This window comes from Peromyscus californicus, unplaced genomic scaffold, assembly GCF_007827085.1.
Source record: "Peromyscus californicus insignis strain IS unplaced genomic scaffold, ASM782708v3 Scaffold_6__1_contigs__length_162567912, whole genome shotgun sequence".
Taxonomy (NCBI): Eukaryota; Metazoa; Chordata; class Mammalia; order Rodentia; family Cricetidae; genus Peromyscus; species Peromyscus californicus.
In genome coordinates this window covers 135,363,758-135,388,500 of record NW_026294584.1, presented here as the reverse complement: position 1 = coordinate 135,388,500, position 24,743 = coordinate 135,363,758, and the positions used below count along the sequence as shown (strand labels likewise).

General features: G+C 38.4%; 1 protein-coding gene across 1 annotated transcript in view; it reads right to left on the bottom strand.

The window, feature by feature from the left end:
- The window catches only part of Kdm5a (lysine demethylase 5A), an 85,367-nt gene that overhangs the window by 42,692 nt on the left and 17,932 nt on the right, over positions 1–24,743 (bottom strand). The window contains exons 6-14 of the mRNA XM_052719055.1: positions 21,210–21,315; positions 18,951–19,042; positions 17,115–17,273; positions 16,099–16,218; positions 15,390–15,548; positions 10,726–10,907; positions 7,766–7,928; positions 3,653–3,772; positions 371–565 (exon numbers count right to left, since the gene is read on the bottom strand). Coding sequence (XP_052575015.1) covers positions 371–565; positions 3,653–3,772; positions 7,766–7,928; positions 10,726–10,907; positions 15,390–15,548; positions 16,099–16,218; positions 17,115–17,273; positions 18,951–19,042; positions 21,210–21,315 — 1,296 coding nt within the window. The remainder of the gene's footprint in view (positions 1–370; positions 566–3,652; positions 3,773–7,765; positions 7,929–10,725; positions 10,908–15,389; positions 15,549–16,098; positions 16,219–17,114; positions 17,274–18,950; positions 19,043–21,209; positions 21,316–24,743) is intronic.

The window sequence follows — 24,743 nt, the reverse complement described above, 5'->3', positions numbered from 1 at the left end:
ATGCCTTTAATCCCAGTACTCAGGAGGCAGAGGCAGTTGGATCTATGTGAGTTCGAGGCCAGCCTGGTCTACAAAGTGAGTTCCTGGACAGGCTCCATAAAGCTACACAGAAAAACCCTGTCTCAAAAAACCAAACCAAACCAAACAAATGAACTCAGCAGGTTGTACTCATACATTAACTCATATATATGTACCAATAATAATTAAAGAAAAAGAGGTCATGAATTTAAGGGGTGTGTGTGTGTGTGGGATGGTACGAGGAGCAGGGAATGATAGAAATACAGTTCATATATATATAAAATTTATAAGAACAAAAAATAAAACAAAACAGCTATTTAAAAGAGGAAAGAAATGTACTCAGCATACTTACCATTTGTACAACTGATTCCCTTAATCGTGTTTCTTCTTCAGTCATGAGAGTCAACTCTTTGCAAACCATGGCAGCCAGCCCAACATCTAAGCATTCTGGATCAGCTGCCATCTTGAAAATGAGTTCCTCATGTGAAAAGACACAATGGCGCCTTAGCCGTCGATAGTGATTTACACACTGACGTCCAATGGGCAACTAAAAACAACAGATTTCCAAATTAAATTACTTATGATATATCTAGCACAGAACCTCTATTACCTTCAGGTATACACTTTTATTAGAAAGAATATAAAGTAAATCCTATCTAAACATAAAACATAACATAAATAGTAATTCTCTGTAACCCAGCCAAAATTTCACAGGTCTTTCCCCAGATGATGTCCATAAGCTGAGATGCTAAGTTTCTGCCCTGAGCTGCAGATTTTTGTATATACCATTGTATATACCAAGAAACTGAAGAAGGCTAGGCCTACTGGACACATGTCTTTAATCCCAGCACTGGGGAGGCAGAGGCAGGCGAATCTCTGTGAGTTCAAGGCCAGCCTGGTTTACATAGTGAGACCTTGTCTTGAGAAAAACAAAACAAAACTAAAAAGAAACGAAAGAGCAGGACAGGGTGGCATAAAGTTATAATTCCATCATTTGGGAAGTAGAAAGATCAGGAGTTCAAGGCCATCCTTTGCTCATTTGAGGCCAGCCTGGGGCACATAAGACTCCATTAAAAAAAAAAAAAATGAAATAAAGAAATGAAGTGCCTTGTTATATGAGGCAGCAAACTCTTAACCGAGTCTAACACAGTGCTACCCTTAAGCAAAAAAGAAAATATATTGTAAAAAAAAAAAAAAATTAAAGTTCAGGTCATAAAGTATTAAGTGGAAGTATTCAAACTTTAAGATTCCATAGAACAAAAAGAAAAGTATTATCAGAAAGGGCAAAAAATGAAAAAGAAAGAAGGGTTATTACTTATACAATATACATAGACTGATTTGTCATTTTTTAAAAGTAATAAACAGGAAATTCTTTTAGTAACAAGCAGCCTTACATAAATAGACTCTAAAACTGTAAAATCACTAGAGAATATACTTTATTTTCTCTAACAGTAAAATAAAATAAGTGACTATAAATGACCACTTTTCACAAATCAACAGATACACACATGTAGTTGGAGTACAGCATGCCCTTAGCAAGCACAGGCCTGGGTTAGAACGGCATCACCAATAAAACAAACTCAAACACAAAGTCTCCTTAAGATGGAATCTGAAAATTTCTACAGCTAGTTTGTAAACCAAATTATGACAAACTACACACACTCTCTCATTTCATATTTCCTATACTCAGTGAAAACATTATGGTGGCAAAAGCTATCTTATTTAAATTTGAAAACTGTAACACAATGGAGGAAAATAAGAAAATGAACCGTTAAGAGTCTTTTAGAATTCTCTTCCATTTTGAGAAAGGCAGAAAGGAATCAGGCTCACAGAGTGTATGAGAGAATTACCTGAATCAAAGTGTAGTTGCACCCATTAAACAATCCAAGAAAATGTATTTGAACTTGTAGATAGCAACCAGTTGTCTAGTAATGGCATACAGCTCTTTTGTAACTTACCCTGTACACCTTCAGGGTTTCTGACACCGTAGTCCAGCCTGACCTCAAACTCATGGCAAACCTCTTGCCTCAACCTACCAAGTGCTAGGATGACAGACATGAGCCACCAGGCCTGGCTCACATTTTATCCTAAACATTTATTCTTTAAGCATTTCTCACATAGCTACATGACAAAAGCAAGTAGAACCACCAAACTAGGGTTTCTGCAGTCCTTAATTATTATAACATGTGAGAAAGCCAAAACTGATACTTACTGCAACTTATAAAACAGTTAGCCCTATAGCCCTAGAGACAAAACTGTTGTTAAGTTTTCATTTGTATCATAACCTTCATCTTAAAAGTACCAACAACTCTCAACTCTAACATTTAACTTGTTCAAGGTTAGTAAGTCAATCTATTAGTGTCTTGACACACAAGGTGAAAAAAGACTTAGGCCCTTGGGCTGATGAAATGATTCAGCAGGACAAGGCACTTTGCTGCCAAGCTTGATGACCTGAATTCAATCCTTGGGACCCACATGGTAGAAGTATAACCAACTCCTGCAAGATGTCTTCTGACTTCCACATGCATGCTGTGGCACATATACCAAATGTAAAACAAAACAAAACAAAAAAACTCAACAAAATCCAAAAATCTTAGGACCACTAAAATTAAAAGTTCCTCAAGATCAAATATTAGCTAGGTATGGTGGTGCGCACCTTTAATGTCAGCACTCAGGAGGAAGAGGCAGGTGGATCCGAGTTTGAAGCCAACCTAGTCTATATAGGGGGTTCCAGGCTAGTTAGGACTACATAGTAAGACCTTGCCTCAAATAAATAAATAATAGATAGATAAATAAATGAAGTCCATATTAGTGAGTATGTTAAAGACATTGAAATCATCTTCAACTCTTACCTGAATCATCCTGCATCCTATCTTGTATCTATCCAGCATTGTGTAAATCATATTATTAGCTATTTTTAAAAGAGCTCAGGCCAAAGAAAACCCTTAACTGAATCTTAATTACGCTGTATTATATGATTCCATAGCCAAATAAGAAAGGAGTTTTAAATACTGAACCAAAACAAGACAACTCACAGAGCCCAGAAGTTCAAGGGCAGGGTAGGCAACTCAGCAAAGCTACACATCAAAACACAAAATACTACCCACTGTATTACTATATTTTCTCTGTATGATTATGAAATGTAGTAACAGATTAAGTTACCCACAGAAAAATGTAAGATCAGTGTTACTAAAGGGTTCCCCAACCAAAAATGTTAAAAGGTCAAAGAACTCAGCATCACTGGGGAAGAAAAATAAAGCCAGTATATATTAAGTATTCAATCTTTGGCAGTCTTTTCTCAGTCATGACGCAGCCATAACTAATTGCGTTTTGACATAGCAATTGTTGCATTATCATTCATACATTTTAAGATTCAAAAATGCTCAGAGAAAATGAAGATAGAGGTAGCATGTATTCCCCTCAGGAAAAGAATAAACAAATAACTGCCCGTTTAAATGCAAACATACCACGGAAAATAATGAATAAACAATGCAATGAAATTGCTAAATTCCAATAGCTATTCCAATAAACCCTGAAATACTCTCATGGACCCAACCAAAACCCAGCTAAGTAAAATACTGCATTTTATAGGGGTGTTAGTAGACGTACAACAGCCACGTGCTATAGAACAGACCCAGTCAGCAGTACAGAAGTTCACAGCTTCAGCAAAGTTGTATCCCTGGTTAAATCCAGAGTGATAGGCACGAGGAAACGTCACAACGAACTCTCCAGCACACTGATTAGTCCTGTACACCTAAATGCAAATTAGGAACAGGGATTAAAAGAAAAGAAAAAAAAAAAAAAAAAAAGAAAGACAGGTCCACTCAGATAATTTTTTTTGTTCTTTTGTTTTTTTTGTTTTTCGAGACAGGGTTTCTCTGTGTAGTTTTGGAGCCTGTCCTGGATCTCGCTCTGTAGACCAGGCTGGCCTCGAACTCACAGAGATCCACCTGGCTCTGCCTCCCGAGTGCTGGGATTAAAGGCGTGCGCCACCACCGCCCGGCTGCACTCAGATAATTTTAAAACTATCTTCTAAAACTGGAAATAACAGCGCTTAACTTCTACATATCAGAAATAATAACAGGATTTAAGAAATAGCTAGAACTGCTGGGCAGTGGTGGCGTACACCTTTAATCCCAGCACTCGGGAAGCAGAAGCAGGTGGATCTTTGTGAGCTCAAGGCCAGCCTGGTCTACAGAGCTAGTTCCAGGACAGCCAGGGCTACACCAAGAAACCTTGTCTGAAAAAACAAAACGAAACAAAAAGCTAGAACTGTTTTCTTAAAATTCTGATTAACATTACAATATATAACAAGAATTAGCAGCCAAAAGAAATTCTCAAACAGAAAATGGTACTCTCTTTCTAAGTTAAAATTTCTATACTTAATGGTGAATGTCTATAATCCTAGCTCTTGGGAGGTAGAAACAGGAAGAAGACAGAATCCACATCATTCATTGCTACAAACTTGGGCCAAATAAGATCTTGTTTAAAATTATTTTTTTTCTTTAAAAACTAAGAAAATCATTTTTTTGTTATAAACAGAAATAAGTAATTAAATTTCCTATAATCATCATATAATTTTTAGAAACTAAATCTATCAATTAATGTCATGAGATATCTATCCCCCAATCAGTTTTCTCAAAATGTTACTTTGTTTTGTGATAATACTATGAGTATTGTTTAATTAATTTGAATACCAGTTTCTTTTTTATTTTATTTATTTATTTAGGTTTTTCAAGACAAATTTTCTCTGTATTACAGACCTGGCTGTACTGGGACTCTATCTGCAGACCAGGCTGGCCTGGAACTCAGAGATCCACCTGCCTATGCCTCCAATTGCTGGGATTAAAGGAGTGTGCCACCAACCCCAATTTAATACTAGCTTAATTAGGACTTTCAAAAATATCTTCTGACAGTGTAACCAAGTGATACATGTCAGTTTTTTAATTCAGACAGAATTAGTATGTAAAAATATGAAACCTATTTCAAGACAGTGGCAATAATTGTTTTAAGTAGGTTTAACTTTAATAGGCTAAGTCCTAGTCTAAGTACACCTTTTGAAGACAACAGTAACATAAATTATTTTATTTACCTTTGCATTACAAGTATATGAAATAAATGTGGTAGCATAAACTCAGAACCTGGGAGGCAGAAACAGGAGGACCACAAGTTCAGTGCCAAACCTGGACAAAATAAGTAAGTTCTGAGGGAATGCAGCTCAGTGGAAGAACAATTGTATAATGTGTACAAGGCCCTGAGTTCCAGCCTCAGCAGCTCAAAAAATAAAGAAAGAAAAAGAAAAGTTATAATGAACCGCAAACTGTATGTAGCAAGCTTATATAGCAAATTCCAGGCCAGCTGTTACCCAAGACTAGGTCTCAAAACAAAGCAAAACTCAGTCACAAACAAACAAACAAAAAAAGAAAAAAACAAATCTGAGTTAAAAGGAGATTCCACAGTACAATTTGTCATTATCTCCCCCATACACACACAGGGTTTCTTTTTTGTTTTTCGAGACAGGGTTTCTCTATGCAGCTTTTGAAGTCTATCCTGAAACTTGTTCTGTAGACCAGGTTGGCCTCGAACTCAGAGATCTGCCTGCCTCTGCCTCCAGAGTGCTGGGATTAAAGTTGTGCAGCCACCACTGTCCAATTATTATCTTCCATATAAATACATAAGTTAAACAAAACAAAATGAAATATAAAACCTGAAATCTCTTGGGCATGGACTCCCTGACTGGCATGCAGTACCATGCCCAGCTTTAAAAAAAAAAAAAGAATCCTTTCCTAGTTAGCTTTAACTGTCAACTTGTCACAACACTGTCACCTGAGGAGTGTGTCAACTGAAGAATGTCCTAGAATAGACTGGCCTATGGAAGAGGACTGTCTTGATTAATGTAGGCTGGCCAGTGCACTACTCAGCTCCCACCATGTGATGGTACCGTTCCCTGGGAAGATGGTCCTGGGCTATATAAAAAAGATAGCAAAGCATCAGCCTATCTTAGCCAACAAGAGGTATCTTCCATGGTTTCTGCAGTATTTTTTAGCTTTGATTTCTTTGGCCAGAGGTAATGCTGTGTTGTAACAGCAGTGCAGGGTTCTCTTCAACTTCCTGCCTTGATTTCTCTCAATGATGAACTTTGTATGATCTGGAATTTTAAGTTGATATAAACCCTTTCCTTAAGTTGTTTTGATCAGTTTTTTTTAATTACAGCAACAGAATGAAACTAGAACAGCTAACACTTTAAAGAACTTGATTAGTCTAGTTAAGTAGGGAGAACACAGAACATGAGATCTGGGAGTCATGAGATAGTTCAATAGGTATAGGCCCTTGCTACCACTACTGATGACCTGAATTCTCCAGGACTCACATGGTATAATTAGAGAACGGACTCCTATAGCTGTTCTCCAAACTACTACACATGCACCATGGTACAACAAGGCATGAAAGATGGCTCAGCTGTTAAAGGATAGGCTCACAAACAAAAGCACAAAAAGCACAAAAGAAAATGCAATTAAAAACAACAACAACCCAGCACTCGGGAGGCAGAGCCAGGTGGATCTCTGTGAGTTCGAGGCCAGCCTGGTCTACAAAGCAAGTTCCAGGAAAGGCGCAAAGCTACACAGAGAAACCCTGTCTCGAAAAATCCAAAAAAAAAAAAAAAAAAAAGTTTTAAAAGGGGGCTGGAGAGATGGCTCAGCAGTTAAGAGCAGTTACTGCTCTTTCAGTTTGCACCACCTGTTGGCAGCTGACAACAAGCTGTAATGCCTATTCCAGTGTCCTCTTCTGGCCTCTAAAGGCACCAGGAATGCACATAGGGCACATACATACATGAAACAAAACACTCATACACATAAAATAAAATAAACCTTAAAAAAATTCCCAAGGGCTGGAGAGATGGCTCATCCATTAAGAGCACTTACTGCTCTTGCAGAGGACCCAAGTCAGTTTCCACCACCCACATGGTGATTCACAACCATCCTCATCTGCAGTTCCAAGTGATCCATCCAAAGCCCTCTTCTAACTTCCTCAGGCACCTGCCATGTACATGGTGCACATACATACTTGCAGGCAAAACATTCATATACATGAAGTAAACCTTTAAAAAAATGTTGAAATCCCAAACATTTGGAAAATATACACAATACACATTTAAATATATATGTGTGTGACACAGAGAAACGTGTGTGTGTGTGTGTGTCTATGTGTGTGAAAACTGAATGTCTTAATGAAAACACAACTGTATTTTAAATTGAATGAAAATGACTATACAAGATATTTTTTAGAACTTCTCAAAGTCACAAAGAGTTGGGCATGGTGGTGTACATTTTTAATGCCAGCACTTGGGAGGCAGAAGCAGGTAGATGTGTCAGAGTCCAGCCTAGTCTATACAGTAAGTCCAGGCCACACAGAGAGAGCTACCAAGTAACATTCTATCTAAAAACAAACAAACAAACAAAACCCAACAACAACAGAAGCTTAAAAAGAATAAACAGTTTTTATTAAAAAACAGCCTATTCAAATAGGTAGCTGTAAGACATAATATATGATTCATACTTTAAAGCATCCCTTCTTAATCAGATTAAAGTTCTATTCAAGGTATAAATTCTAATTCGTCTATACTACAGGGCCTTTTACATAGTTACAAACCCCCTGCCCAAATCAAAACAAAAACACCCTGTGATTATATCTAATCAAAAGCTAGAAAATCTTTGAAAATGCTGAAAGAAGACACAAAAAGACTCACAGGCACACCATGCTCCATGAGCACATTTGGGTTCATGATGGTTACTAACTGATGTAGGAGATCAGGCTGTGATTCAAATAACTCAGGGGCCAGCTCCCTCATCACCTCCTCCAGTTGTTCTGCAGCATGAGATGGTACACCATACCATGTCTTTGGCTCGCCCCTAGCAAAAGAAATAACTGTTTAGCTAGGTAGAACATGGTACCAATGAAGTCAGGGTCTTCCATTCAAATCCACTAAATTATAATTAACCCTGTCATATTCCTGGCCATAGGTTATATGACCAGAATCCTAGCAACCATCCCATAAATATATGCTACTATTAATAACAGGAAAAAAGGCAAGACTATATGGACAAATAAGATACACACTCACTGCCACTGGGAAAATAATCCAAAGTACATGAATAGGATCTAGTAAAAGTACCTTTCGAACAGAAAAAAAATACCACCCCTAGGCTGATGGTAAGAAAACAGGCTGAGTAAGCCATGGAGAGTAAGCCAGTAAGTTCATTTTGAATACTAAATAGTTATAAACTATTAGGAAATAGTGCTGGCTAGGTTTTACATAAACCTAACACAAGCTAGAGTCATTTTTGGAAGAGGGACTCTAAATTGGGAAAATTACCCCACCAGACTGACCAGTGGGCAAGCCTGTGGTACATTTTCTTGATTGATGACTAAGGTAGGAGGGTGCAGCTCACCATGGGTGGTACCACCCCTAAGCTGGTGGTAAGAAAGCAGGCTGAGTAAGCCATGGAGAGTAAGCCAGTAAGGAGTACTCCTCTACGACCTCTGAATAAATTCCTGCCTCTAGATTTCTGCCCCGACTTCCCTGAATGACTGACTACAAGCTGTAACATGAAATAAATCCTTTCCTCCCCAAGTTGCTTTGGGTCATGGTATTTTATTACAGCGATAGAAACTCTATTTAATTAATCAAGCTATTTACAAAATAGCTATACTTCCTAATTCTCTTAAGTCAGAAAACTTTAGATGTCAGATCCCTGTTCCCTACAGGATTTACTGCAATGATAAGAATGTTTGGGGCAGGAGACTATAGAGATTGCTCAGCAGTTGAGAGTACTTGCTGCTCCTACAAGAATACCCAGGTTCAGTTCCCAGCATCTACATAGGGCAGCGCACAACTTTCTGTAACTCTAGTTCCAGGGGACCTAAGTCCCTCTTCTGACCTCCACAGGCACCTGTACTCTTGTGGTGTACGCGTGTGCACACACACTCACTCACACATTCACAGATTCATATACATACACATAAACAGAATAAAAGAAATCTTTTAAAAAGCAGTATTTTAAAAAATATATTTTGTAGCCAGGTGGTGGCGGTGCATGTCTTTAACCCCAGCACTCAGTAGGCAGAGGCAGGTGGATCTCTGAGTTGAGGTCAGCCTGGTCTACAAAGTGAGTTCCAGGACAGCAAGGACTAAACAGAGAAACCCTGTCTTCAAAAAACAAACAAACAAACAAACAAAATTTTGTTTGTGCTGGTAAATCAAATAGCTCCTAATCACATATGACCATAAAGCACTTAAAATGTGCCTACTCCAACCGAGGTAGTAATTTTCAACTTCATTTACTCTTAATTAGTTTAAAAATGAAGACAGACAGACAGACACACACACACAAAGACAAAAAAAAGACAGCCAGTTAAAATAGTATTAATACTAGAAAAGAGATTGGTTAAGTGAATAAAAACCTTTGAGATACAAAAACAAAAACAAAAAAAAGAATTTATTTACTGCTTATTACATTTTAGGCATTTTTAGAGGAAATGTTACTAAAATGAAAAATGTTTCAAGTTCCAAATACCAAATCAAATCTTTCAACTATAAGTTTAAATATCCCATTTTGCCTGTCAAGATATATCAAACCTGGAAGAATGGAGATGACTTAGTGGCTGAAATCACTGCTTTTTCAGAGGACCCAGGTTCAGTTCTAAGCACCCACATAGTAGCTCACAACCCCCGAAAGCTCCAGCTCCAGGTGATCTGAGCACTCTTCTGACCTCCACAGGCTTATACACACATAGTACAAATACACATACACTCAAGACACACACATATACACACATAGAATAAAATATAAATAATTAAAAATACATATCAAAATTTGGCTGGGGATATAGCTCAGAACTTCAATACTAACATGAACATGGCCTTTTAATCCCTAACAAGCAAAATAAAAATAATCATTAATTATTTTCTCATATACTACACAAGCATCATTTAATTTAAAACTTGGGGTTGGAAAGACGGCTCAGTGGTTGAGAGTACTAGATGCTCTTTCAGAGTGTCTGAATTAAACTCTCTGAACCCACATGGCACTGCAGAACTGTAACTCTGGTTCCAGAAGACCCAGTGCCCTGTCCTGGCCTCTCTGTCACTGCACACACGTGGGTCCACAGACATACATGCAGGAGAAACACCCATATACATAAAATAAAAAATAACAAATAACATCTCAAAAAACAAACCAAAAAAACAACTCTAGCCTCGGGTAATTAAACACATTTTCAGAGAAGATGGTCTGGGACAACTCCCCACTCCTCCTCAATACACTATCTTGCTTTTATGTAAAAATACTCTTGAAGTCAGGTCTCTGTAATATATGAGCTATTATGATTACATCTTAAAAATAAAATACCAGGCCTAGGTGGTGACACATGTCTACAATCCCAGTACTCTGGAAGTAGTAGAATCAGGAAATCCAGAAGCTCAAGTTGAGCTACACCTAAATTTGAGACTAGCTTGTCTCAAAAAAAAAAAATTAAAAATTAAATGACAACAACAACAACAAAAAAACAAAAAAATCAGGGATCAGGGTATAGCTCAGGGGTAAATCAAGTAGTCGGCACATATGAGTCCCTGGATTTAATCTGTAATACCAGCCTAACCACCAAAAAAAAGTCACAGTACATATGATATAACAAGATTGGACATACCAATGCAAGTAGTTAATGGAATAGCTCCAGTGATCTTCAATATGCCAGCAAAAAGAAGAAAAACACATCCCCACATACAGCCATGGCACTTTCATACCAGAAATGTCCACATTAATATGTGCAAGAACAGACTGTTCCAGAACAGGCATGTTATTCAAATTCCAACCAGAAAGTGCATATTCCTATAAAAGAAAAAAAAAGTTAAACAAAAAAAATCAGAGTTTACAAGTGTTAAACAAAAATCTTAAGAGACTCTTTCTAAAAAGGCAAATATTTCATAATACATACTATCATCCAGTGCATATAATCTACTCTTTGTAACTCACAGAAAATCTACAACTCATCTACTAATCTAACTAATGCACCTACAACTAATTTAAATAAATATTTGGTATCTAAATATCTACACAAACTTTTCAAGGTTCTAAAGACATTTCCCGTTATTTCTAGTTTACTCTGAAACACATGAGCAAAGTTACAGTAAAAAAGTGTGCCCCATATAAGCAGATTGCTTTTATATTTCTACTATACCCCAGCAGCATAACTTTCCAGAATGATTATTACAGTATACAGAATGCTAGACACTGACAGGATATATAATCCTGAATTTATAGCACTATATGAAGTTGGTATAAAGCAGAATGTAATTATACTATCTTCCTTCACCAGAAATACATCAGGAAAAACTGGATAAAATTTAAGATTAACAAAGAAACTTATGGAGCTGGAGCAAAGGCTCAGTGGTTAAGACCACTGGCTGCTCTTCCAGAGGACCAGGTTCAATTCCCAGCACCCATATGGCAGTTCACAACTGTCTGCAACTCCAGGTCCAGGGGATCCAACACCCTCACACAGACATGAATGAAGACAAAACACTAGTGTACAGAAAAATAAAAAACAAACACACACATGAAACATTTCATAGATGAACTTGAAAAACATGAAAATTCCTAGTTTCTAGAGACAGAAATGAAGCAAACACAGAATATAAAAGGTATTGTCAGCCAAGCATTGGTGGCACACACCTTTAATCCCAGTACTCTGGAGGCAGAGGCAAGCAAATCTTTGTGAGTTCGATGCCAGCCCAGTCTATACAGCAAGACCTAGGAGATCCAGGGCTATATAGAGAGACCCCGCCAAACAAACAAACAAACAAATAAACAAATAAATAAATAGTTGGTAATTGAATGTGGATATGGGTAGACAGCTATTATTTCTTTTCTTTTTTATAAGTTTCTATGAGAACAAAAAATTTAAACTCTGAGTGAAGTGGCATATGCCTATAATCCCAGCATTTAGGAAGCTAAGGCAAGAGGATCACACGTTCAAAGGCAAGAAAAACTGTATAGTGTAACCCTGCCTCAAAAAAATAAATAAAATAAAATAAAATAAAAAAATAAAAAAATCCCAAACCCTTAAAGTAAGAGGGAAAATAAATTATCCATCACAAAGCTAACCAGAAAACTTGTCAACTCTAAGACAGGTATCAGAAAGTTACATATAAAACAACATAAAGAATAGAAACCAGGCCAAGCAGTGGTGGCACACACCTTTAATCCCAGCACTCAGGAGGCAGAGCCAGGCGGGTCTCTGTGAGTTCCAGGCCAGGTGCCAAAGCTACACAGAGAAACTCTGTCTCAAAAAAACCAAAAGAAAAAAAGAGAGAAAGAAAGAAAGAAAAGAAAAGAAAAGAAAGAAAAAAAGAAACAGTATTATAGCAGTGCATGCTAGTAACTCCAGCAAACAAAGTATAGGTAAGATGAATCATATTCACATGGTGTTTTAAGTCACCCAGGAGTACATAGGGAGACTCTGGCTCCAAACAAAATTTTAAATGAAAATTAAGGAAACGACAAAAGTATACTTAAGAATCAAAGGGGATAGAATATGAAAGTCCTACATACATTTAATTAAGAATAAATCTCAGTGAGAAATATCAAAGAAGATGGGCAGTGGCACCCATACACCAGAGGCTGAAGCAGGAGAGAATCCTGAGGTGGAGGAACAACAAAATGGTGAGAAAGGCAAGAGGGAGTAAGACATTTCTCCAGCACTACAATAAAAATTCTAATATGCTAAAATAAAAAAATAAAGAAAGGGAAAAAAAGAAAAAGAAAAAAAGAAATTGGAGGCCAGGTGGTGGTGGTGCATGCTTTTTTTTTTTTTAATGATGTATTTATTTGCGTTGGTGTTTGCCTACATGTGTGTCTGTGTAAGGGTGTTGGATCCCTTGGAACTGGAATTATAGACAGTTGTGAGCTGCCATGTAGGTACTGGGAATCGAACCTAGGTCCTCTGGAAGAAGAGCCAGTGCTCTTAACCACTGAGCCACCTCTCCAGTCCCGGCACATGCCTTTAATCCCAGTACTTTGGAGGCAGGGAGTTCAAGGGATACTATTCACTAGTAAACCTAGCTGAAGAGAAAAGGTCTATAAAAAAAATTATTAACACAAGGCAATTAATTGGAAGAGAATATTTTATCTTCAAGAGTCAATGAAGAGTAATTAACATGGGTTTGAGGTACAGGAAAAAATCATGGAAAAGCAAGGACTAGAGTTGAGTCTTGAAGGATCTATGAAGTTTGAATAGGGGACTAGAGGCATTGTTTAGTGGTCTAACACATACTTACTTGTACATACAAGACTCTGGGTTCCATCTCTAGTATAAAAAAATTTTTTTTTCAATTACCATTGTAGGAAAGAAACAGACTTTGTGTGCACCAAGTACTTATGTAATCACATCACTTGAGCTAGAAGGAAGCAAGAGGATCTAGAGCAGTGGTTCTCAACCTTTCTAATACTGTGACCCTTTAATACAGTTCCTCAGGTGTGATGACTCCCAACCATAACTAATTTTTCTATTGTTATGAGTAATAATGTACATATCGGTATTTTCCAATGGTCTTAGGCGACCCCTGTAAAAGGGTTATCTGACCCCCAAAGGGTTTGTGACCCACAGGTTGAGAACCACTGATCTGGAATTTAAAGTCATCAGTCAGTTTCAAATTCGTGGTAAATATTGGTTATCTTTCTCAATTGCTCATCATCTCATCATATTTATTATTTATTTATTTATGAATGAGGCAAGGTTATGTAGCCCTGGCTGTCCTAGGTCTTGCTATTCCAGGCTGGGATTAAGTCAACACCACCACACTCTGTGCCACCTTATTTTTAGAGATGAGGTTACTTGCTGATCCTGGAGTTCACAGATTGGCCTAGACTGTCTGGTCATCAAGCTGAGGGGTCCTGCTGTCTCCATTAGTGGTGGAATTATAGGCACATCAAGCTATTTCCCCAGTCCTAAATTACTTCCTTCTAATTGAAGGCAATATGCTTAAATTATTGCCAACAATGGAGAAAGAGAAAGTGATCAGTTAAAACGAAAAAGAAATGGATCTCAATTCAGTTTTATGAATCTTTATGGGGCAAAGATCTAAAAGTAAAAGCATACATGAAATCCTACCAAGCCAGCTCTTGAAGAAAACTTATTTCAGAAATTACCAATAAAACTAATTTTAAAAAATGTGTCACTTTCTTTTTTTATAAAATAATGTCTTACTATATTGCTGAGGTCAGACAAACTCCTAGTGCAAGCAATATTCTTTGCTCAATCTCCTAAGGAGGATTATAGAAGTGCAACAACAAGTACCCAATTACATGCATCTAACTTTCTAGATTTTATTTATGCATGTGTGCCTTCATATATATATGTACCATATACATGTCTGGTACCCTCAGAGGCCAGAAGAACATGGTGGAGCTCTGGAACAAGTATTCTTAACCACTGAGTCATCTCTCTGGCCCACTTTCTAGACTGGAGAACAGAAAGGCACAAACTTTAAACTAGGGCCAGTGAGATGGCTGTGTGGGGAAAGGTACCTGATGCTAAACCTGACAACCTGAGTTAGAGCCTTGAAATTCTCTCTACAGAAGGAGAGAAGTGACTCTCGTAAGTTGTCCTTTGACTGCCCCACACCATCCTCCAGCATATGGCACACACAAACACAAAACAAAAATGTTTGTGTTTTGTTTTTCCTGGAACTCACTATGTAGACAAGGCTGGCCTCAGAAAGATCTGCCTACCTCTGCCTCCTGAGTGTAATAATTTTTTAAAAACAACTTTCAAATTAGATTAAAATTCTAACTAAATTAGCTTTAACATTTAGAGATAAAATAATTCTTAAGAGATATGTTGAATTTGCTTTGTATATGACAGTCTCAGTATGTACCTCAAGCTGACTACTTACAACTTTCCCACCTAGGTTTCCAAATTACTATAATTCTAGGTATGTATACCCATGGCCAGTTCAAAAATCATTGTTTATAAAATCAGAGACTATTTATGTTGTCTAATTTTTTTTTAAAGATTTATTTATTATGTATACAATGTTCTATCTGCACATATGCTTATAGGTCAGAAGAGGGCGCCAGATCTCATTACAGATGGTTGTGAGCCACCATGTGGTTGCTGGGAATTGAACTCAGGACCTCTGGAAGAGCAGTTGGTGCTCTTAACTACTGAGCCATCTCTCCAGCCCTATGTTGTCTAATCTTACATATATCATATTTTAAACTGGCATGGTCCCTCAACATTAGAGAAAGAATGTTTTCTATGAAAATGCAAAATCAGCTTCAGAGTAAAAAGTTATAGAACAGTATCCACACCTCTTCTTCTGGCAACATCTTTTTCTGACCATCCTTTACAGGAAATCCACTTCCAAAATCTTTTGAAGAGATATCAGCTCCATACTCTACAATAACATCTTCTTCAATGCTACTCACTAGCCGCCAGAATTCCTTTTCTACTAGTTCTGTAGGAACCATCTATAAAAAAACAAAAATGATAATTAACTCATTGTAACTATAATCCCCTAAAACATAAAATATACAGACCAACTGTACAAAAACATGACATAAACAAACGAATCACCACATATATCAAAGCAGAATTAATTCCTGTATTTCTCCACTGAGAAAAGGGAAAAGCAAAAGATAACTAAAATAACCAAAGATAACTAAAAAGCTAAAGGTAACTAAAATTTAAACATCAAGATGCTTTTCATACTGGTTGTGGTGGCGCACACCTTTGATCTCAGCACCAGGAGGCAGAGGCAGGTGGATCTCCTTGATTTTGAGGCCAGTCTGGTCTACATAGTGAGTTCCAGAACAGCCAGGGCTACACAGTGAGACCTCTATCTCAAAAACAACAAAATACCAAACCAAACCAAAGAGAATGAAATAAAAAAAAAACAGATTAGCAGGTCCCTAATTTTAAGATTTGGTGTTCTCTAACCTTTTTTATATTGATCCTGATTTCTACAAAACCTGACAGAAAAAAAAAATCTTTGTTTCCCTCTAAATGACAGCTACTCACATGGACTGGCATATTGAAATAATCAGATTTAAAATTATCTGCCATCTCTCCAAAGCTTTGAAGTGTATATTCTCTTATAGCTTGCTCAAATCCAAAGGCTTCTCGAGGTTTGTTACATTCCTGGGGGCGAAAAGATATCTGAGGTAAACTCACTGAAACTGAAAAAGAAAGCATTAAAACCCTCACATACCAAAGATTTGAATGGTAGCTAAGTGGTATAATGCTCTCAGGTTCTGGGTTCAATAACCAGCAATACAATAAATAAATATGTCTCAAATATGGCTTTTCTTGATCATTTCTCTAGCTGAAATAAAACTAATCACTCTTACACAGCAAAACAAGTTATCAGTTACTTGCAACACATTAGTTACTCGAACCTAGAATTTCAGCTGCATGTTCACTCTTCCAAGATAATGAGACTACTGGAGCTAGTATTATGCTTTGCCTCCAAGATAAATCCCAAGAGGAATACTAACTTGGAATCAAACATAAGGATGCTGACATTCTTAGCATTCATAAAGTAAATAAATACTCACAGAGGAAAGAAAGGCTTGTGTAATAGGATATTCACTGGACTGGTAGGCTATGGCTTCTTCACACTACCAGTCACCAGAAATTCAAATGCCTCTACGTCTTCCGATAGTAAACAACTAGTAATTCAAAGGCCATAAAAGTCTCTGACTGCATCTAGATATCCCAAACATTCCCTCTCTCCAGAGACCATATGACATTTTGTTAAAATAAATACAGACAGGGCATTTCCTAACAACATTATTATCTTTCAGTAAGGCCAGACATGATGGTGCATGTCTGTAATTCTAGCACTCAGGCAAGAGAATCATAAGTTGCAGGTCAGCCAGGGCTACCTAGAAGATCTTGTGCCACCACCACCCGTCCTGGAGATTTTTTAACAATAACAAACAAGAAACTGGGACAAGCTGTTGGGAACATGTTTACATTACATGCATGGATTACGATCCTTAGTTTTAAATGGATCTATAACGTTAAGTTTGTACCTCAGCAACACATTTAGGACACCTCCAGTCTCCTTTGGGCACATCAGGTAGTGGTGGAAGTAGACAAAATGTATGATAGCTGTCATCACATCCATCACACAAAAGCAATTTATCTTCATTGTTTCCCCGACCACAAAACATACAAACATAGAGATCAACCTATAAAGAGAAATAAAAATAAGTATATTTTCTATAGTATATTGTATTTTTTCTCATGAACTACTCCTTAATTAAAACAAATAAAACAATGTACACTAAAAATAAAACAAGCTTAATCCTAAAAAAATCTATTTCAAACAATTCTCCCGAGAACTTCTACAGGTAAATTAGTAAAAATATGAGCAGGTATCAGAAGCTCCACAGTCGTGGCACATGCCTTTAATCTCAGCCCTCAGGAGGCAGAGGAATGGATCTCTGTGAGTTTGAGGCCAGCCTGGTCTACAAAGAGACTTTCAGGACACCCAGAGCTACACAGAGAAACTCTGTCTCAAAAAACAGAAAACAAACAATAACAACAACAAAAAAAAGGTGTCAGAATCAAAAAACACTATAATCTAGGGAATGGAAAATAAGTTTATACTTCAAAACCATCATTCATTCTACATACAAATCCTATAATACAGAATGAATATTGAAAACTGCCTATTAAATACCCCACCTTAAGGATTTTTAAGAATCCTTGGAGGGGGGCTAGAGAGATGGCCCAGTGGTTAAGAGCACTGGCTGCTCTTTCAGAGGACCCAGGTCAATTCACAACACCCACATGGCAGCTCCCAACTATCTGTAACTCCAGTTCCAGGGATCTGACATCCTCACACAGACATACAGACAGGCGAAACACCAATGTACATGAAATAAAAATCCATCCATCAATCAATCAATCCATCAATCCATCCATCCATCCTTGGAATCTCCCAGGGTTATCCAACCACCATTAACCACCCCAGTAGATACCAAAACCCATGGGTGCTTATATCCTTTTCATAAAATGGCTTAATATTTGTCTATCTTCTGTACATAGCCTCCATCAGAGTAAGTCATCTCTGGATTATTTATATAATTTTATGTAAATGCTTTTGAAATTGCCACACTATGTTGCTTAGTAAATAATGCCAAGAAAAAAAAATCGGTTATGGTGGGCTTGCTGTGCATGCCTGTAATCCCAGCAGCCAAGACGTTAAGGCAGAATGAGTTCATGTTTAAGGCCACTTAGGCTTCACATTGAGCTCTAGGCCAGCCTGGGCTACATAGCCAGAACCTGTCTCATTTTTTTAAAAAGTCAAAGGAAAGAAAGCAAAGAAAAAAAAGCTCTGTATTGCTCAGCATAGAAACAATTTATTACTATAATTTTTAATGTGTATGGGTTTTTTTGCTGTGAACCACCTGCATGTCTAGTGCTCTCAGAGGCAAAAGGCCGGAAGAAGGCATCAGATCCCCAGCAAGTAAAATTACAAACAGTTGTGAGCTGCTGGGTGGGTGCTGGCAGTCGAACTCAGGTCTTCTGGAAGAGAACCCAGTGTGTTTAACCACTGAGCATCTATCCAGCTCCAGAAACAATTTTTAAAAGTTTTCAATCTATATTTGGTTGAACCCATGAAGGCAGAACCTGAAGATACAAAGGGCTAAACTAACTATATACAGATTTACATTCACTTCTTTAACTCAGTTACCCACAGGCATATGAATTAGGGGAGTGTAGACAAAGCAAAGTTAAATGCTAACCTGAGATTTTCCACCGTGTCTTCTAATCAAATGATCTAACTGAACACCATCTATCTATCCAGACACAGTAAGATAAAGAGACCCCCTCCCTCCTGACAAACCCCAAAGACTTACAAAGTTAACAGAGAGAGCTCCTTTACGTTGTCGCATCTGCATGTTAAAGGCGTCTGACCTGTTGGTAACTTTTCGTCTTCGGGTGACCTCATCTTGAAATAAAAAGTTATATAATAAAAGTAAAAACTAAAGCTGAGCACTTACTATGGACCACACATTATTTAAAATTATTTAAATTAGATGAAGTCTCACAACATTATGAGGTCGACTGCTACTGTCTGCAGCTGAAGATAAAAAACAAATCAGAGCCAGGCGGTGGTGGCGCACGCCTTTAATCCCAGCACTCGGGAGGCAGAGGCAGGTGGATCTCTGTGAGTTCGAGGCCAGCCTGGTCTACAGAGCGAGATCCAGGAAAAGGCGCAAAGCTACACAGAGAAACCCTGTCTCAAAAAACCAAAAAAAAAAAAACAAACAAACAAACAAACAAAAAAGAACAAATCAGATGACTTGTTCAAGATCATATAGCCAGTATACAGCTGATTTGGAATTCAAATCTAGCCAAATCCAGGGAGTTAAATCTTGAATGACTCCCTGCATGCAGTACTTACTACATACTGTCTGTATGTATGCTTTAGAGGAGCTCCCAAGTTAGTCCTAGCTTTTTCTTTAAGACCACCACAGACAAAACACTAATTTTAAGAATGGCACAGGTCAGGAATGGTGTGCGCACCTTTAATTCCAGCACTCAGGAGGTAGAGCAGGCAGATTTGTATGAGTTTGAAGCCAGACTGGTCTATAGAGCAAGTTCTAGGACAGCCATAACTACCCAGTAAAACCCTGACACAAAATACAAAAGAGTAGAGCTAGGGAACAGTGGCTCACATCTGTAATCTCAGGCTTGTGAGGAGGATTGCCAGAAAGAATAAAGAAAAGAAACCCACAAAACAAAACAAAGAGGTTTTTTTTTTTGTTTTTTTGTTTTTTTAAACAGGGTCTCACAAGCCAGTCGGCCTGGTCTACAGAGGGAGTTCCAGAACAGCCAAGGCTACACAGAGAAACCCTGTCTCAGAAAACAAACAAACAAACAAACAAAAAAAAAAAACAAAAACCAAACAGGGCCTTATAATGTCTGAAATTCTTAAATTTTTTTTTTTTTTTTTTTTTTTTGGTTTTTCAAGACAGGGTTTCTCTGTGTAGTTTTGGTGCCCGTCCTGGATCTCTGCCTGCTGAGTGCGGGGATTAAGGGCATGCATCACTGCCTTCAGCTTGAAATACTTAATTCTTAAAAAGAGTAATTTCCGGGCAGTGGTGGCACATGCCTTTAATCCCAGCACTCAGGAGGCAGAGCCAGGTGAATCTCTGTAAGTTCGAGGCCAGCCTGGTCTACAGAGCAAGATCCAAGACAGGCACCAAAACTACACAGAGAAACCCTGTCTTCAAAAAAACAACAAAAAAAAAGAGTAATTTCAAAAAGCATGTCTGGTATTATACTGATTGCATGTTGTTGTTTTTCATTTTTTGTAGTACTAGAATTGATTTTGTATATGGTAGGCACATATTCTACCACTGAGCTACATCTCTAGCCTTTTTTTAACGCTACTTTGTATCTCCAAATTGCCCAGATTGGCTGAAAACTCACTGATCTACCTGTTGAACTCAGAGATCCGCCTGGCTCTGCCTCCTGAATGCTGGGATTAAAGGTGTACGCCACTGCTGCCCAGCCTCATTAAATTCTTATAGTCAAATATGCCCAGTATATTGTTCATTAATACAAGTTTTTAAATTAACATGTTATATAAGAATAGTACAACTTGATTTTTGCATCAAGAATTTTACTCACAAAAGTTTTGAATATGGTGCTAAATTAGGCTTTAAAGAAAATTTATTTCAATGGTATCATACCATATAGTAGACAAATTATTTAAAAATTTTAAATGATGGTCAGAGTTTAAAATTCTAACCTCCTCTCAGTATGTTTTCATACTAAAAGTCTGAGAATCCCTTTAATTTAAAAGTAACAACTTTTAGAACACTATGTGACAACCAGTAATCATTATTGAAACTTAACTAGCCTTTAGACACTAAATGAAATTTCCATGTTGTATGTTAGACATGGAGGACGATTCTTCTAAAAGTCAAAAAATGCAATGTAATGTTTGTTTCTTACACATTAAATTTAATTATTTGTACCATTAAAAAAAAATCCAGTCTGCCTACAAACTATGTAGCAAGTTCACAAATGTTAAGAATTCCCAGCACAGAGTGAAATTCAAGCAACAATATCACAGCACTTCATTTTATACAAGTAATAGATTTTACCTTCTTTATCTTTTGCTCCTACTGCCAGGCCCACAACTTTGGGTCCAGCCCCAAAAATCTGAAGTTTCTTCAGTTCTGTGTTCCTGTTTACTTCTCCAGAGTCTGACTAAAAAGAAAAAGAAAAAAAAAAGTGAATATTAGCATAATTACTCTGAATCACACAACTAGTTTTCTTTAAGAGACAGGGTATCGGCCAGGTGGTGATGGTGCACATCTTTTTTGTTTTTCGAGACAGGGTTTCTCTGTGTAGCTTTGGAGCCTGTCCTGAAACTCACTCTGTAGCCCAGGCTGACCTCGAACTCACAGAGATCCGCCTGCCTCTACCTCCCGAGTGCTGGGATTAAAGGTGTGCGCCACCACCACCCGGCAATTGTGCATGCCTTTAATCCTACCACTTGAGAGGCAGAGGCAGGCTGATCTCTGTGAGTTTGAGGTCAGCCTGGTCTACAGAGCTAGTTCCAGGACAGCCAGGGCTACACAGAGAAACCTTGTCTCAGAGAAGACAGGAGAGAGAGAGAGAGACAGACAGACAGACAGACAGACACACTGAGACTGACTTTCAATGTTGCCCAGCCTGGTTACAAACTCCCAGACTTCAACAATCTTAATCTGCCTCCAAGGATCTATGACTATGCATTTAAAAAAAATTTTTTTTAATCTAATATAATGATCCTCCAAAATGAAGGGAAAACTGACTGACAAACTGGCTGACTTGGAATTTCTTCTGAGAGAGTGTCTCATTCTGTACCCTCAGCTGGTCTCAAACTCATAGCTATACTCTTTCAAATGCTAGGCATACAAACAGGAGCCAAGATTCTCAGCTTCTGATTTCTTTCTAAATCTACTCACTGCCTCCGGTACAACAGTTTAAAAGTCTCCAAAGCACAATGCAACACCCAGATTTCTTTCCATTAAAATTCATCTACGTCTCATAAAAGATGTATGCCCAATCAGTCCTGGTAGACAGTACTGGTTTTTAAAAACTGTTACTAATTTTGTTAGGGTGAACATATGGAGGTCAGAGGACAACCTGCAGGACTTTTTTCTCCATTCACGATATGGGTACAGATAGGGTCCAAGGAACCAAACTCAGGTCATCAGCCCTAGTGGCATCTTTACCCACTGAGTCATTTCTTTGATCCAACACTACTGATTATTATGCAACAGAAAGTCCCACTGCTAATTTGCTAGCTGACATCTGTCTTTGATTAGCAGGCGACTATGCCCATTACAGGGAAAATTATGGCTCCCCTAGAACAGTCATATTAATACCTCTTGACTGGTGATGACGTAACTAGAGGTGGAAATGTGGAACAAGTTTTAAGTGACGACATATTAAGTTTCCAGGAAGCCTCTGGGAAAGATTTTTTTTTTCCAGTTTCTAATAAAACTCCTGGGCTACTGAGATGCTTCAGTGGATAAGGGTACTTGCTGCCTGCCAAGACTCACAACCTGATCTCAGTTTCCTGGATCCACATGGTGGAAGGAGAGAATCCACATACATATACATAAATAATGTTTAAAAACTTTTTTTTTTCAAAAAAAGAAAATTCCTACCAGACATGGTATAACACAGTAATTCCAGATCTTGGGAGGCTGAGTTGCCTTTGCAGCAATCCTAAGTTTAAGGTAGCCTGGGCTACACAGCAAGTTCAAGGCCAACAGGAGCCACAAAAACAAAACAAAACAAGAAAGGGAGGGAGGGAGGGAGGGAGGGAGGGAGGGAGGGAGGAAGGAAGGAAGGAAGGAAGGAAGGAAGGAAGGAAGGAAGGAAGGAAGGAAGGGCTGGAGATAGTTCAGCAGTTAAGGGCACTGGCTGCTCTTCCAGAGGATGGATCCAAGTTGAATTCCAAGCAAATTCTGGCTCAGTAGATTAAAGGAACTTGTCACTGAGCCTGACACCCTGAGTTTAATCTCCAAAACCCCATGGTGGAAGAAGCAGACCAACACCTACAGCTCCCAGAAGCCACAAGTTATTAAACAAAAATCTTAGTGCTGGACAAAGGATATTGACCTGAGTAACATGCTGGTCAGAGAGGCCCCAAAGGCTCCCGAGACAATACAACCTATTGCCTGTACTCAAGCCTACACACAAACACACCTACATACATATACACAAACACACAAAAGCATGGAGAAACAGAAAAGCTATGCAGAGAAAAAAATTTAAATGTTTTTTCTTTAAATCCATAGTTGTACGTGGCATAGGGGAAGCTGAATCTACATTTATAAAGTAACACAAACAGCTCTGGTCAAAACAGACCCTGGCAGTCGAAGCCACAAGACAAGCCACTGCTCTCCCAAGCCCTAACTCCAGTGTGACTCTTCCTGCATTGCAGGCAAGTACTGGGAGAAAAAAATCCAGTTTGTTATTTCTCACTATCTTGGAATGCTATATAGCTACACCATTGTTTCAAGATTTACTTATTTTTATTTTACATGTATGTATGAGCAGGTATGTGTGTGCACAATGTACATAACCAAGGAAGTCAAAAAAGGGTGTTGGAGCCCCTGGAACTAGAGTTACCCGTGGGTGCTGGGAGATGAACCCTGAACCCTGGTCCTCTGCAAGATCATCAGGTACTTTTTTTTTTTTTTTGGTTTTTCAAGACAGGTTTTTGCTGGGCGGTGATGGCGCACGCCTTTAGTCCCAGCACTTGGGAGGCAGAGGCAGGCAGATCTCTTTGAGTTCGAGGCCAGCCTGGTCTCCAAAGCGAGTTCCAGGAAAGGCGCAAAACTACACAGAGAAACCGTCTTGGAAAAAAAAAAAAAAAAAAGACAAGGTTTCCCTGTGTAGCTTTGCGCCTTTCCTGGAATTCACTTGGTAGCCCAGGCTGGCCTCGAACTCACGGAGATCCGCCTGGCTCTGCCTCCAGAGTGCTGGGATTAAAGGCGTGCACCACCACCGCCCGGTGAGCATCAGGTACTCTTAACCTAAACCATCTCTCCAGCCCTAACCAGGCATCATCAGTGCAGAGGGCACTAGATCCCTTGGAGCTAGTTAGCACTGGGACCTGAAAATAAGAATGATTCCAAGTCAGGGAGACAGACAACAATCTTCCACAATATCTAGGAAGAAGATGGCAGTTGTGGAGAGGGAAAGGGATCACACTAGAACAGCAGACTGAGTGTGTGGAAAAGCCGCTGGCTGTATTTCTTTGATGGGAAGCTGTAACATATGTGTCAGTAAACTGTCATGTATTGTTTGAGCTCACTTCTTAGACACTAGCTCTGGAAACAGGATTAAGTCATCCACTGCAAATCCAAATCCAATCACATTTGTCTCAGTGTTCTCTAGAATGTTCTGTCTGGGATGGGCTATCATCCTAACTCTGTGACAGTGACTGAAGAGAAAAGCAAACACCCCAAGAGTAAATCGTGTCCTTGAAAACTGCCAGAAGAAATCTTATAAGAGATATTTATCTCATAATATAAAAGTACCTGCAATAGGACAAAGTAACCAGAATTTCAACGTAAGCAGCTCATCCATGGAGGGGAGAAAGCTCAGTCAGGAGCTCCACCTGACCTGCTTCA